This window comes from Zosterops lateralis (assembly GCF_965231275.1).
Source record: "Zosterops lateralis genome assembly, chromosome: 22".
NCBI lineage: Eukaryota > Metazoa > Chordata > Aves > Passeriformes > Zosteropidae > Zosterops > Zosterops lateralis.
The window spans coordinates 6,829,441-6,841,859 of NC_139782.1; the positions used below are offsets into that span (position 1 = coordinate 6,829,441).

The window sequence follows — 12,419 nt, forward strand, 5'->3', positions numbered from 1 at the left end:
AAACTCCGGGGCACCCTCAGCACCAGGAAAGGAACTTTAATTCCCCTCTTTAATTCAGGAGAAAAAGCCCACCACGATAGAAGGAACATTGATTCCCCTCTCTCATTCAGGAGACAAACCCCACCACAAGGAAAGAACTCAAATTCCCCTCTTTAATTCAGGAGACAAAGCCCAGCACAGCCCCCAGAGCCTGAGGTGGATCCCAACTCCACCCTGGAAGGGAATTCAGAACCATCTCATTCTTTCCCCTCATTTTCCATTCCTGGAGCCCTCCCCGGCCCCACACTGGGCTCACCCCACATCTCCCCCAGCCCCTCGGGGAGGCACGAAAGGAAATAAATCAAATAACCAAATCCCCTTTTCCTGCCGATTGGCGCCGCCAAACCCTCCCACGTCCTTCTCCCTCCTTGTCCAACTTTCCTGAGACTTCCCGGAGCTCCCAGACCATTTTCATGCCACCCTTCCCACCCTGAGTGTGTCCCTGGGGCTGTCCCTTCCCCTGGGGGACCCATGGGGACATGTCCCTGTGTCACCTGTCCCCAGGGATGGATGGGGACATGTCCCTGTCTCAGCTGTCCCCAGGGATGGGATGGGATGGGATGGGATGGGATGGAATGGGGACATGTCCCCACCTCAGCTGTCCCCAGGGATGGATGGGATGGGATGGGATGAGGACATGTCCCTGTCTTAATTGTCCCCAGGGATGGATGGGGACATGTCCTCTGTCCCCACCCCATCCCCAGAGCCATCGGTGCCTTTGGACTCCACGTACAGCACAAACCTCATCCCAGGCTGGGACTTTCTCGGAGTGAAATCCAAGGGGATGAGAGTCCCAGGGCGCTCCTGGAGGGATCAAATCCTGGGCTGTGCCTGGGGAGGGTCCCCTCCATCCCCCAGGGCCGGTGCCCAGCCTGGGTTCAGCCAAACTCGGCCTAAAGCTCATCTTTATCCTCCTTCACGGTTTCATGGGGCCTCTCAGCGTCTTCTTGTGAATCCAGCAAGGTGGACATTCCCAGGGGAGGGCAGTGCCAGCCCTTTGTCCTGTCCTGTCCTGTCCTGTCCCATCCTGTCCCCACTGTCCCCTCCTGTCCCCAGGGCAGTCTCGCTCTCTCTGTGCGGTCCCGTCTGGCCCTGGAGAAGTTCTGGGTGTTCTGTCCAGGCTCCTCCAGCTCTGTCCACAGCAAAGTCCCCTGGGCTCTGCCCCTCTGGCCCCCAGGGCAGGCAGCTCCGGCGTGTCAGGGGTTAAGTCCGGGGGTGCCCTTCCCTGACCTGCCGTCGGAAGTAGCGGATGGCCGAGAGGGTGCCAAAGCTGGCCAGGAACACTGCAAAACAACCCCACACATTCCCACAGTGACTCCAGGGGCTCCTCACACACCTCGGGGTCTTTCCCCAGCCTTGGAGGGGTCACAGAATGCTCCTGTCCCCATCCCGGCCCCGTCCTGCCTTTGGGTTTCCCTTCCCAGTGGGTTCCCGGCTGCCCAAAACCCGACTGGACACGTCCAGTCCCAGGTTTGGGTTCAGGGAGATGTCACCGTTCTGTTAAAAATGGGTGGGTTAAAGGGAAAGGCTCTATAGGATCCCTCGGGGTGGGCAGGGGTTGGGATGGAGATCCACAGGGGGATGTCATGGGTTGGGTGGACACAGAGATCCAGAAGGAGAATTCATGGACTAGGTGGATGCACAGATCCAGAGGGAGATTTAATGGATTGAGCGGATACACAGATCCAGAGGAGATTTAATGGATGCACAGATCCAGAAGGAGATTTCATGGATTAGGTGGAGTCACAGATCCAGATGAGGATTTCATGGATTGGTTGGATACACAGATCCAGAGGGAAATTTAACGGATGCACAGATCCAGAGGAGATTTCATGGATTGGGTGGATACAGAGATCCAGAAGGAGAATTCATGGATTGGGTGGAGTGACAAATCCAGAGGGGGATTTGATGGATTGGGTGGATGCACAAATCCAGAGGAGATTTAATGGATGCACAGATTCAGAAGAAGATTTCATGGAATGGATGGATACAGAGATCCAGAAGGAGATTTCATGGCTACACAGATCCAAAGATTTCATGGGTTGGGTGGAGTTACAGATCCAGAGGGAGATTTAATGGATTGAGTGGATACAGAGATCCAGAGGGGATTTAATGGATACACAGATCCAGAGGAGATTTCATGGATTGGGTGGAGTTACAGATCCAGAGGAGATTTCATGGATTGGTTGGACTCACAGATCGAGTTGGAGATTAAATGGATTGGGTGGATACAAAGATCCAGAAGGAGAATTAAGGAGTCACAGATCCAGGTGGGATTTTCATGGATTGGTTGGATGCACAGATCCAGAAGGAGATTTAATGGATACACAGATCCAGAGGGGGATTTCATGGATTTTTTGGAGTCACAGGTTCATTTGGAGATTCGATCTTGGATGAGAAAGGAAACACTACAAAATCCCCACCAGGGCTTCAGGACAGCACCTGAATGTCCTGCCTCTGTTTGGAACAGGAGGACACCAAGAAAAAAAAAATCCCATTTTGGGGATTTTCTGGGGATTTTCTGGTCCCATCCAAAAGCAGAAAATATCCAAAAACCCAAATCAAAAAACAAGAAATAACTAACGGGGATGAAAGACAAATCAAGCCCTGCTCTGCACTCACCCCCAACATTTTTGATTTGGTTCATAAGATATTTTAAATTCCCTCAATTCCCAAACAAAACCGAGAATCCAAGTTGTGTTTTTCGGGCTCCACGCTTCAAATCCAGACTGGATTTTGATTTACACGTTAGAGGAACACAAAATTCATCTTGTTGGAAGCCCCAAATGCCCAGAGAGAATCACTGCTCTGGGATATGGAGCTGCTCCTCCCCAGGTTATTCCACCCCAGGGGCACGAGGAGCTTCTCCCTCTTTCCACACCTTTCCGAGGGCCACGTTCTCCATCCCAAAAATCCTCCTCAGCCCTGGGGGAACAGGCCAAGAGCTGCTTGTGACGGAGCAGCCTGAGCTCAGGAGCTATTCCCAGCCCCGGGGGTGTCACCTTCCTGGTGACCTTAGCAGGGAACATTCCTCTCCTCGCCTGGAAAAGCAGCAGGAAGACTCAGCCCTGGCATTTATTTCTTCCCGTGGAATGAGGAATTCTGGCCCTGGGAGAGCTCTGCAGGGCTGGGGCTGCTGCATCCAGGGCAGGAATTGGGGTTGTTGCTTTTCCTGAGACATTCCCTGCTCACCCCAGTCCTGTGGGGTTCAGGGAATTTGGGTTTTTTCCTGCATCCAGGGCAGGAATTGGGGTTGTTGCTTTTCCTGAGACATTCCCTGCTCATCCCAGTCCTGTGGGATTCAGGGAATTTGGGTTTTTTCCTGCATCCAGGGCGGGAATTGGGGTTGTTGCTTTTCCTGAGACATTCCCTGCTCACCCCAGTCCTGTGGGGTTCAGGGAATTTGGGTTTCCTCACTTTCCTCTCTCCCCAGGGGTTGGAGAGGAGAGGGGCCTGTAAATCTGCAGGGAATTGCAGGAGGATGATGATGATGCCTCTTCCTGCGTTTGGGGGCAGAGGAATAAACATCAGGAAAACACGGGAATTTTATCCCAAATGGGATGGGGGAATCTAAACCTGCTCCCTCCAGATCCCAAAGAAGTCCTGACCAACTGCTCCCTGCCAGGGGCCGGATCTGTCACAAGCACAAAAGGGATCAGGATTAGATTTTCCTGCAAAACCAGGAAAAGGCTGAGCTTCACCCCAGGGAGCTGCAGGTAAAAATATCCGGGTTTTTTCCCCCTGCAGGTAAAAATATCCCAGTTTTTTCCCCCTGCAGGTAAAAATATCCCGGTTTTTTCCCCCTGCAGGTAAAAATATCCCGGTTTTTTCTCCCCGCAGGTAAAAATATCTGGGTTTTTTCTCCCTGCAGGTAAAAATATCCCGGTTTTTTCCCCCTGCAGGTAAAAATATCCGGGTTTTTTCCCCCTGCAGGTAAAAATATCCCAGTTTTTTCCCCCTGCAGGTATAAATATCCCATTTTTTCTCCCTGCCAGGTGCCCCCAGGGCCCTCCCCAGCCCTCCCCAGGCGGGCACTGCACGTACTGGTTTTCCAGGCATCCGGAGCCTGCAGGTCAGATGTCTTCACGGCCCAGGAGGCGAAGGCACAGAACACCAGGCACATGTCCTTGTGGCTCAGCACCCGCGGGTCCTCTGCTGCTCCTGCCACGACAGCAGCCCCAGGTGTGTGTGTCACCTCCTGTGCCATCCTCTGCCCTCCCTCTGCCACCCCCTGTCCTCCCCTGCCACCCCCTGTCCTCCCCTGCCACCCCAGCAGCCCCAGGTGTGTGTGCCACCTCCCCTGCCACCCCCTGCCCTCCCCCTGCCACAGCAAAGCCCTGGTGCTCCTGGGGAAATTGTCCCTGAGGGTTTTTTTGCACTGGGAGTGAAGTCAGAGGGGGCTGTGAGTCCCCAAAGGACAGTGGCACATTTGTCACCACCCTCACCTTCACACTTTGTTCAAAACCCCAAAAAATGTTTGTTAAACCACCCCAGGCTGCCTCAGCACCTCCCTGCAGACCTTCCCAGCCCTCTGTGGTGCCTGCAATTTCTGTCCTGCCTGGAATTGGGTCTGGGGGCAGATTCAGGACAGAGCAATTCCTGGTTTTGCACTGGGGGTGAAGTCAGAGGGGTCTATGCCTTTCCAAAGGACAGTGGCACATTTGTCACCCCTCTCAGCCTTGCACTTTGTCCAAAATCCCATGGAAATGTTTGTTAGATCACCCCAGGCTGCCTCACCCTGTGAAACTTCCCAGCTCTCTGTTGGAGATTGGCTGGAATCGGGTCTGGGGGCAGATTTAGGACACAACAATTCCTGTTCTTGCACTGGGGGTGAGGCCAGAGGGGGCTGTGAGTCCCCAAAGGACAGTGGCACGTTTGTCACCACCCTCACCTTCACGCTTTGTTCAAAACCCCAAAAAATGTTTGTTAAATTACCCCAGGCTGCCTCACCCTGTGGAACTTCCCAGGTCTCTGTGGTGGCTGGAATTGTCTGGGGCCAGATTTGGGACAGAGACATTCCCAGGGACTCGGCAAGGTCCCCTTCCTGTCCCCAGTGTCCCCAGTGTCCCCAGTGTCCCCAGCTCCAGGACAACACCCGAGAGTGCTCAGCATCCCCCTGGACATCCCACCCCACCCCTGCCTCCTCCAGGGATGAGGGACACCCCTGGGTGCTCTGCATTCCCTGCCCTGCTGCTCTTCCAGCCCTATCTCAACATCAGGTTATTTTCCCTCCTATTGCTTTGATAAGGCTTTTAATTAAAGCTGGCTGATTAATTAGCTGTGACCACCTCAAAGGGTTTTTTTCCTCCGTGCGAACAGGATGGAAGATTGGGTTTTGAGGCTCCCTGTGGGATGGCTCCCTCATTGTTTGGGTTTGGTGTTAACTCTGAGCATCGTTTGGGCTCAAAGCCAAACCCCTGTCTGTGCTCCCGGGTGGAATTTCTCCCTTTATTCCCGTTTTTCTCATCTGTCCCCAGGAACAGGTGACACCCAGGTGACCTCTGAGGTCTCTGGGGGGTGTTTTTTGTGGTCAGGGTGGGTTTTACTGTCCCACGTTCCCTGGCCAGCCCTGGCCACGAGCACTGCCTTGGCACGGGGACACAGGGACAGCCCAGGGGACACGAGGGGACACAGGGACAGCCCAGGGGACAGAGGGACATCCCAAGGGACAGCCCAAGGGAACACAGGGACATCTCAGGGGGCATCCCAAGGGAAACCTGAGGGGACAGGGGGACATCCCAGGGGAAGCTTGAGGGGACAGAGGGAACATCCCAGGGGACAGAGGGAGAGACAATCCCAAGGGAAACCCGAGGGGACACAGGGACATCCCAAGGGAAACCCAGGGGGACAGAGGGAACATCCCAATGGAAACCTGAGGGGACAGAGGGACATCCCAAGGGACAGCCCGAAGGGACACAGGGACATCCCAAGGGGAGCTTGAGGGAACAGAGGGAGAATCCCAAGGGAAACCCAAGGGGACAGAGGGACATCCCAATGGACACAAGGAGACAGAGGGACTTCCCAGGGGACAGTCAAAGGGGGCAGAGGGACATCCCAATGGAAACCTGAAGGGACAGAGGGACATCCCAAGGGACAGCCCGAGGGGACACAGGGACATCCCAAAGGAAAACTCGAGGGGACAAAGAGACATCCCAAAGGACAGCCCGAGGGGACAAAGGGAGAATCCCAAGGGAAACCTGCTGGGACAGAGGGATCATCCCAGCCGAGGAGATTGAGGGATCATCCCAAGGGACACCAGGGTGACACAGCCCAGGCCATCTCCCCCCAGGGTGACACAACCTGTCCCCACAGGTGCCCCCAGCACTCACCTGTCAGTGCCATGGCCATGTCCTCATCCTGTGGCCACCCCTGGGCTCCTCCCAGCGGGACCAGGGCCAGCTCCTGCCCAGACCTCCGGGCCACCAGGGCCTGCGAGGGGCTCAGGGGGGCTTGTCCTTGTCCCCCTCCCAGCCGGTCCTGCCTTTGCAGCAGAGCCCTCAGAGCCCTCACAGCTCTCTTCACCTCCGAGGCCGAAGGCACAGAGAAAATCCCTCTCCAGCCCATGGTGTTTTGGGGTCTCTGTGTGTGGAAATGTTCATACACCTCAGGGACTGGGATAACCACGGTGTCCTCTCCTGAAACCGAGCTGGGACCCTCCTCCTGCAGCCCAGCGTGGCCCAAACCACTCAGCTTCTTCCTCCTCCTCCTCTCTTTGGCTTTGCCTTTTTTCCTGCCTCCTTCGGGCTCGTTGAAAAAATACTCATAGAGTTCTGGCCAGGAGATTTCCCTTTGCAGGGGGGATTTCCTGCCCTCCGGGGAGCTGCCCAGCTCGTCCTCCTCCTCCTGGGAGTCACAGAACAGGTACTCGTACATCTCGGGCCAGGTCACGTCCAGGGAGTTGGGCCTGGCCGAGGATCCATCAGGAAAACACAGGGGGCTGATGGCCCTGGGGGGATCAGGGATGGTGGAGATCCCAATTGTGGGGATCCCAAGTGCAGGGATGGTGGGGATCTCAATGGCAGGGATCCTGGGGATCCCAGCTGGAGGAATCCTGGGGATCTCAATGGCAGGGCTCCTGGGGATCCCAGCTGGAGGAATCCTGGGGATCTCCACTGGAGGAATCCTGGGGATTCCAGCTGCAGGCTCCCAAGAGATGCCAGCTGCAGGTTTCCTGGGAATCACAGCTGCAGGCTCCCATGGGATCCCAGCTGAAGGAACCTCAGGGATCTCTGGGGCTTTCCTGGGAATCACAGCTGCAGGAATTCCAGGGATCTCAGCTGCAGGAGTTCCAGGGGTCTCTGAGGGTTTCCTGAGAATCTCAGCTGCAGGAATTCCAGGGATCTCAGCTGCAGGAGTTCCAGGGGTCTCAACTGCAGGAGTTCCGTGGATCTCTGAGGGTTTCCTGCAAATTTTAGCAGCAGGAACTGCAGGGATCTCTGAGGCTTTCCTGGGAATCTCAGCTGCAGGAATTGTAGGGATCTCAGCTGCAGGAATTCCAGGGATCTCAACAACAGGAATTCCAGGGATCTCAGCAGCAGGAGTTCCAGGGATGTCTGAAGCTTTCCTGGGAATCTCAGCAGCAGGAACCCCAGGGCTCTCAGCCGCAGGCTCCCCGCCAGCCCCCTGTGCAGAATTCCCTGCAAAGGCCGCGTCTCTCCCGGGCTGCAGAGGCTCCCCTGGCATGTCCTGGCACTGCCCTGCCGGGACAGCGGGGACAGAGTCACGTACGCCCGGGCCACCGGCCTGTCCTGCCTTTGGGGCCTTGGTGGCTTTTGCCTTCCCCGGAGACTGCGGCTCCTTCCCCTTGGGTTTTTGGGGCTCGGGGCCATCCCCAGCAGGGCCGGGCATGGGGCGTTTGTTCTCTGCAGCCTCCTCGCTGCCCGACCTCAGCAGCGCTGCCTTGGCCGCCTTGTCCTTCCCTTTGCCCTTCCGAGGGGACATTGGTGACCCCGGCGGCGCTTTCCCGGCTCCAGGGCTGTCCTTGTCCCCCTCGGTGGCGCTGGCCCCGCGCTGCCTGCGGCTTTTCCTGGGCTGTGCGGGCACCTTGGGCCTCACCACGGTGGGGGATCCCCCCGGGGAGCTCGGCCTGTCCCCCTCCTGTGTCACCTGGGCCGGGCTGGGGTCTCCATGGGGCTCTGGGGGGACAGAGCTTTTCTGGGCCGGTCCTTCGGCAGAGGATGGAGCTGCTGGAGCTTCTGGATGTGCCATCACCACACCTGGATGTGCCACCAATCCTGGTTGTGTCACCGCTCCTGGTTGCGCCACCAGTCCTGGATCTGTCACTGCTCCTGGATGTGCCACCGCTCCTGGTTGTGCCACTTGTCCCCCTCCTGCATCCCCGCCCTGCCCGGGGGCTCCGGAGGGCTCCGTGTCCCTGTCGCCTGCTGTGGCCGTGCCCTGGGCCGTGTCACCGGTGGTGGTGGCCGCGGGTGGTGGCCTTGGTGGCTGCCTCCTCTGCGCGCTGGGCATGGCCGGGGGTGACAGGCGGCTGTCCTTGTCCCTGTCACACAGCAACAGCGGCTCCGATGACACCGCGGTGACACCGGCCACGTCCCCACGTGGGACAGCAGGGGCTGGCTCGATGCCTGGCCCGGCTGCGCTGGCGTTGTCGCCTCCTTGGGGACAATCCGGTCCCGCTGCGTCCCCCGGCTCGATGTGCTCGTCCTCGGCCGTGGCCAGCGAGGCCGGGGCCAGGCTGCACTCCTCGGCCGCCCGCAGGAACTCGGCCCACTCGCGGTCGTTCAGCTGGATGCTGTACTCGAAGTTATCCATGTCTGCGGGGCGGGGAGGGTCAGTGGGGACAGGGGGACACCGCGGGGTGACCCCCACCCCAGACTGGCCCTGCAGGGTCCTCCTGTCCTGCTCCACATCCCCATCCTCATCCTCATCCCCATCCTCATCCCCATCCTCATCCTCATCCTCATCCCCATCCCCATCCCCATCCCCATCCCCATCCCCATCCCCATCCTCATCCCCATCCCCACCCCCATCCTCATCCTCATCCTCATCCCCATCCCCATCCCCATCCCCATCCTCATCCCCATCCTCATCCCCATCCCCATCCTCATCCCCATCCTCATCCTCATCCCCATCCTCATCCTCATCCCCATCCCCATCCTCATCCCCATCCCCATCCTCATCCTCATCCCCATCCTCATCCTCATCCCCATCCCCATCCCCATCCTCATCCCCATCCTCATCCCCATCCCCATCCCCATCCCCATCCTCATCCCCATCCCCATCCCCATCCCCATCCTCATCCTCATCCCCATCCCCATCCCCATCCCCATCCCCATCCTCATCCCCATCCCCATCCCCATCCCCATCCTCATCCTCATCCCCATCCCCATCCTCATCCCCATCCCCATCCCCATCCTCATCCCCATCCTCATCCCCATCCCCATCCCCATCCTCATCCCCATCCTCATCCCCATCCCCATCCTCATCCTCATCCCCATCCTCATCCTCATCCCCATCCCCATCCCCATCCTCATCCCCATCCTCATCCCATCCCCATCCCCATCCCCATCCCCATCCCCATCCCATCCTCATCCAGCGGGAAATGCCGGCCCCGGGTATGGGGGGGCTGTGCTGGACTGCCATGGGGTCACTGTCACTCTGTTCTGTCCCCAGTGTCACCCTGCTCTTGTCCCCAGTGTCACCTCAGTCCTGCCCCAATGTCACCCTGTTCCTGTCCCCGCTGTCACCCCAGTCCTGTCCCCACTGCCACCCCAGTCCTGTCTCCAGTGCACCCCTGCTCTTGTCCCCCTGTCACCCTGTTCTGTCCCCGCTGTCACCCCACTCCTGTCCCCATTGTCACCCCAGTCCTGTCCTTAGTGTCACCCCAGTCTTGTCCCCAGTCACCCCACTCCTGTCCTCGCTGTCACCCTTTTCATGTCCCTGCTGCCACCCCACTCCTGTCTCTGCTGTCACCTGTCCCCACTGTCACCCTGTTCCTGTCCCCACTGTCACCCCACTCCTGTCCCCAGTGTCACCCCACTCCTGTCCCTGCTGTCACTGCTCCCCAGTATGGCAGCACCGGGATTTGGGGTGCTCCCCACAGCTGCACCAGGGCTTTGGGATTCTCCCCACAGCTGCACTGGGAATTTGGGGTGATGACCCACAGCTGCAGAGGGGATTTGGGATTCTCCCCACAGCACCATCCCACCTCCCACCCCTTTTTTACTCATTTTGCTTCCAATCCACCCTAAACCCCTGGGCTGAGGGTCCTGAGCACAAACGGGACGTGCCGGCAAAGCCACGGGGGGATCAGGACACCGGGGAGGGGACAAAGCCAGGGGTGACAAAGCCAGGGGGTGACAAACCCAGGAGGTGACAAAGCCGGGGGGTGACAAAACTGGGGGTGACAAAGCCAGGGAGGTGAAAAAGCCAGGGAGGTGACAAAACCAGGGAGGTGACAAAGCCAGAGGGTGACAAAGCTGGGAGGTGACAAAGCCGGAGGGTGACAAAGCCGAAGGTTGACAAAACTGGGGGGTGACAAAGCCGGGGAGGTGACAAAGTGACAAAGCCGGGGGGTGACAAAGCCAGGGGGTGACAGAGCCGGGGGGTGACAAAGCAAGGAGGTGACAAAGCCAGGAGGTGACAAAGCCGGAGGGGACAAAGTCGGGAGGTAACAAAGTGACAAAGCCGGGGGGTGACAAAGCCGGGGGGTGACAAAGCCGGGGAGGCGACAAAGCCAAGGAGGTGACAAAACCGGGGGGTGACAATACCAGGGAGGTGACAAAGCCCGTCCTACCTGTCCCCCAGCCCCGGGAGGGGACAGAGCCATCCGAGGGGTCTCACAGCAGAGCCCACCCAGCACAACATGATGCCCGGTGGGGGCACAGAGCCCGGCTCCGGCTCCAGGGCCATTCGGGGGCTAAAAATAGACCCTCCTCCCTCCCCGGTGTCACTTGAGCTCAGGGTGACACCGGCCCGGAGAGGGCAGGGACAAATATAGAACTGGAGGGGACATGGCAGGGGGTGACTGTGCCACCTCTGGGGGCATCAGGATCTCTCCTGATCCCCTCTAGGGGAGTGAAAATGTGAATTTTTTGGGTCAGAACCAGGTAGGAATACTAATGTTGTTTCATATTCATTAAATTTAGTGTTTGCTGTTTTTCGCATCTGGAAAATGGGATTTTTTGGGAGAAAAAAGGCAAAATGGGCCCAGCTTGAAAGTAAATAGATGGATTTTTATTAACACACATGCACCAAAGGCAGAAAATGAAACAACAACAACAACCACCAATTAAAAAAAAAAAAAAAGTAAAAGAAAAAAAAAAATACAAAAAAACCCCCAACCAAACAAAAAACAAACAAAACCCTAACCACCACCACCACCACAACCAATAAAAAACAAACAAACAAACAAACAAACAGAAAAATAACAAAAAAAAAAAAACTCCCAAAAAACCACCCAAACCAAAAGAAATCTTCAAGACTCCTCTCTTCCCTCCCACAAACTGTTCATTTTCTACAAGCGATGTAAAGAGGTTCCCCGCCTGAGGTGTTTTGGTTTTTCTGAAATTCCTTTCCCAGGGAATTTTCTGTAAATGGAAAAAGTGGTTTTGTAGCTGTAACTTTGTCATTCATTCCTTTCCCTGGGAGGGAATTTCTCCTTGCTGTCCCTCTGCTCTGCCCAATGGGAGTGAAGAGGTTTCACCAATCAGATTGGTCTGTGTGAAATGGGATAAAAGGGATAGAATAATATAAAATAATGTAAAAATATAAAGCAGTGTACCCCTGGTTCTGTGCCTGAGGTGTTTTGGTTTCCTGAAATTCCTTTCCCAGGGAATTTTCTGTAAACAGGAGAAATGTTTTGTAATTTTAACTCTGTTATTTATTTTTTTTCCCTGGGAGGGACTTCTCCTTGCTGTCCCTCTGCTCTGCCCAATGGGAGTGAAGAGGTTTCACCAATCAGATTGGTCTGTGTGAAATGGGATAAAAGGGAGACACAGCCCAGAAATAAAGGAGTCATTTTCAGCCTCCTGAAAATCTCAGAGTTTTGTGTTGTTGTGGTGTAAAACAGCGTCACTCTCCTTTTTCCAAACAATCTTTCTCCAGGTGGAGTTTTGCTGTTTCTCTGGTTAATTAGAGAATTAGAGAGGTGTCCTTCTTATTCACCCCAATCATGTTAAATTTGTATCAAAACACCTTATAAAAATTAGACAATAAAAGCCTTTTTTTCTGCTCTTTGCCTCCTGAAATATTTGAAATCTTTCATCTTTCTTTCCTGCTGTTTCTCTGGTTTAACCCATGGGATTAGAGGTGTTGTTCCTATTCACCCCAACCATGTTAAATCTGTATCGAAACACCTTATAAAAAGTAGTAAAAATTATACAATAAAAGCATTTTTTTCTATGCTCTTTGCCTCCTGA

The 12,419-nt window shown here is 55.9% G+C and overlaps 1 protein-coding gene across 1 annotated transcript; it reads right to left on the minus strand.

Moving 5' to 3' along the window:
• Positions 1-1,076: 1,076 nt before the first annotated feature.
• Positions 1,077-11,946, minus strand: PERM1 (PPARGC1 and ESRR induced regulator, muscle 1). The gene is made up of 4 exons (XM_083876994.1): positions 10,796-11,946; positions 6,369-8,813; positions 4,084-4,200; positions 1,077-1,322 (listed from the first exon to the last, which is right to left on the minus strand). Exons 2-4 carry the CDS (start codon positions 8,809-8,811, stop codon positions 1,243-1,245), a joined length of 2,640 nt encoding a protein of 879 aa, XP_083733120.1. The 5' UTR covers positions 8,812-8,813; positions 10,796-11,946; the 3' UTR covers positions 1,077-1,242.
• Between the last annotated feature and the right edge of the window lie 473 nt (positions 11,947-12,419).

What these genes read in the sequence shown, in the direction of transcription:
- PERM1 (XM_083876994.1), bottom strand. Translation starts at nt 8,811, where the DNA reads ATGGATAACTTCGAGTACAGCATCCAGCTGAACGACCGCGAGTGGGCC. An exon ending in CATGGCCATGGCACTGACAG is followed by an intron (nt 4,201 to 6,368) that starts GTGAGTGCTGGG and finishes CTGTCGTGGCAG; the next exon opens with GAGCAGCAGAGGACCCGCGG. An exon ending in TCCGGATGCCTGGAAAACCA is followed by an intron (nt 1,323 to 4,083) that starts GTACGTGCAGTG and finishes GTTGTTTTGCAG; the next exon opens with TGTTCCTGGCCAGCTTTGGC.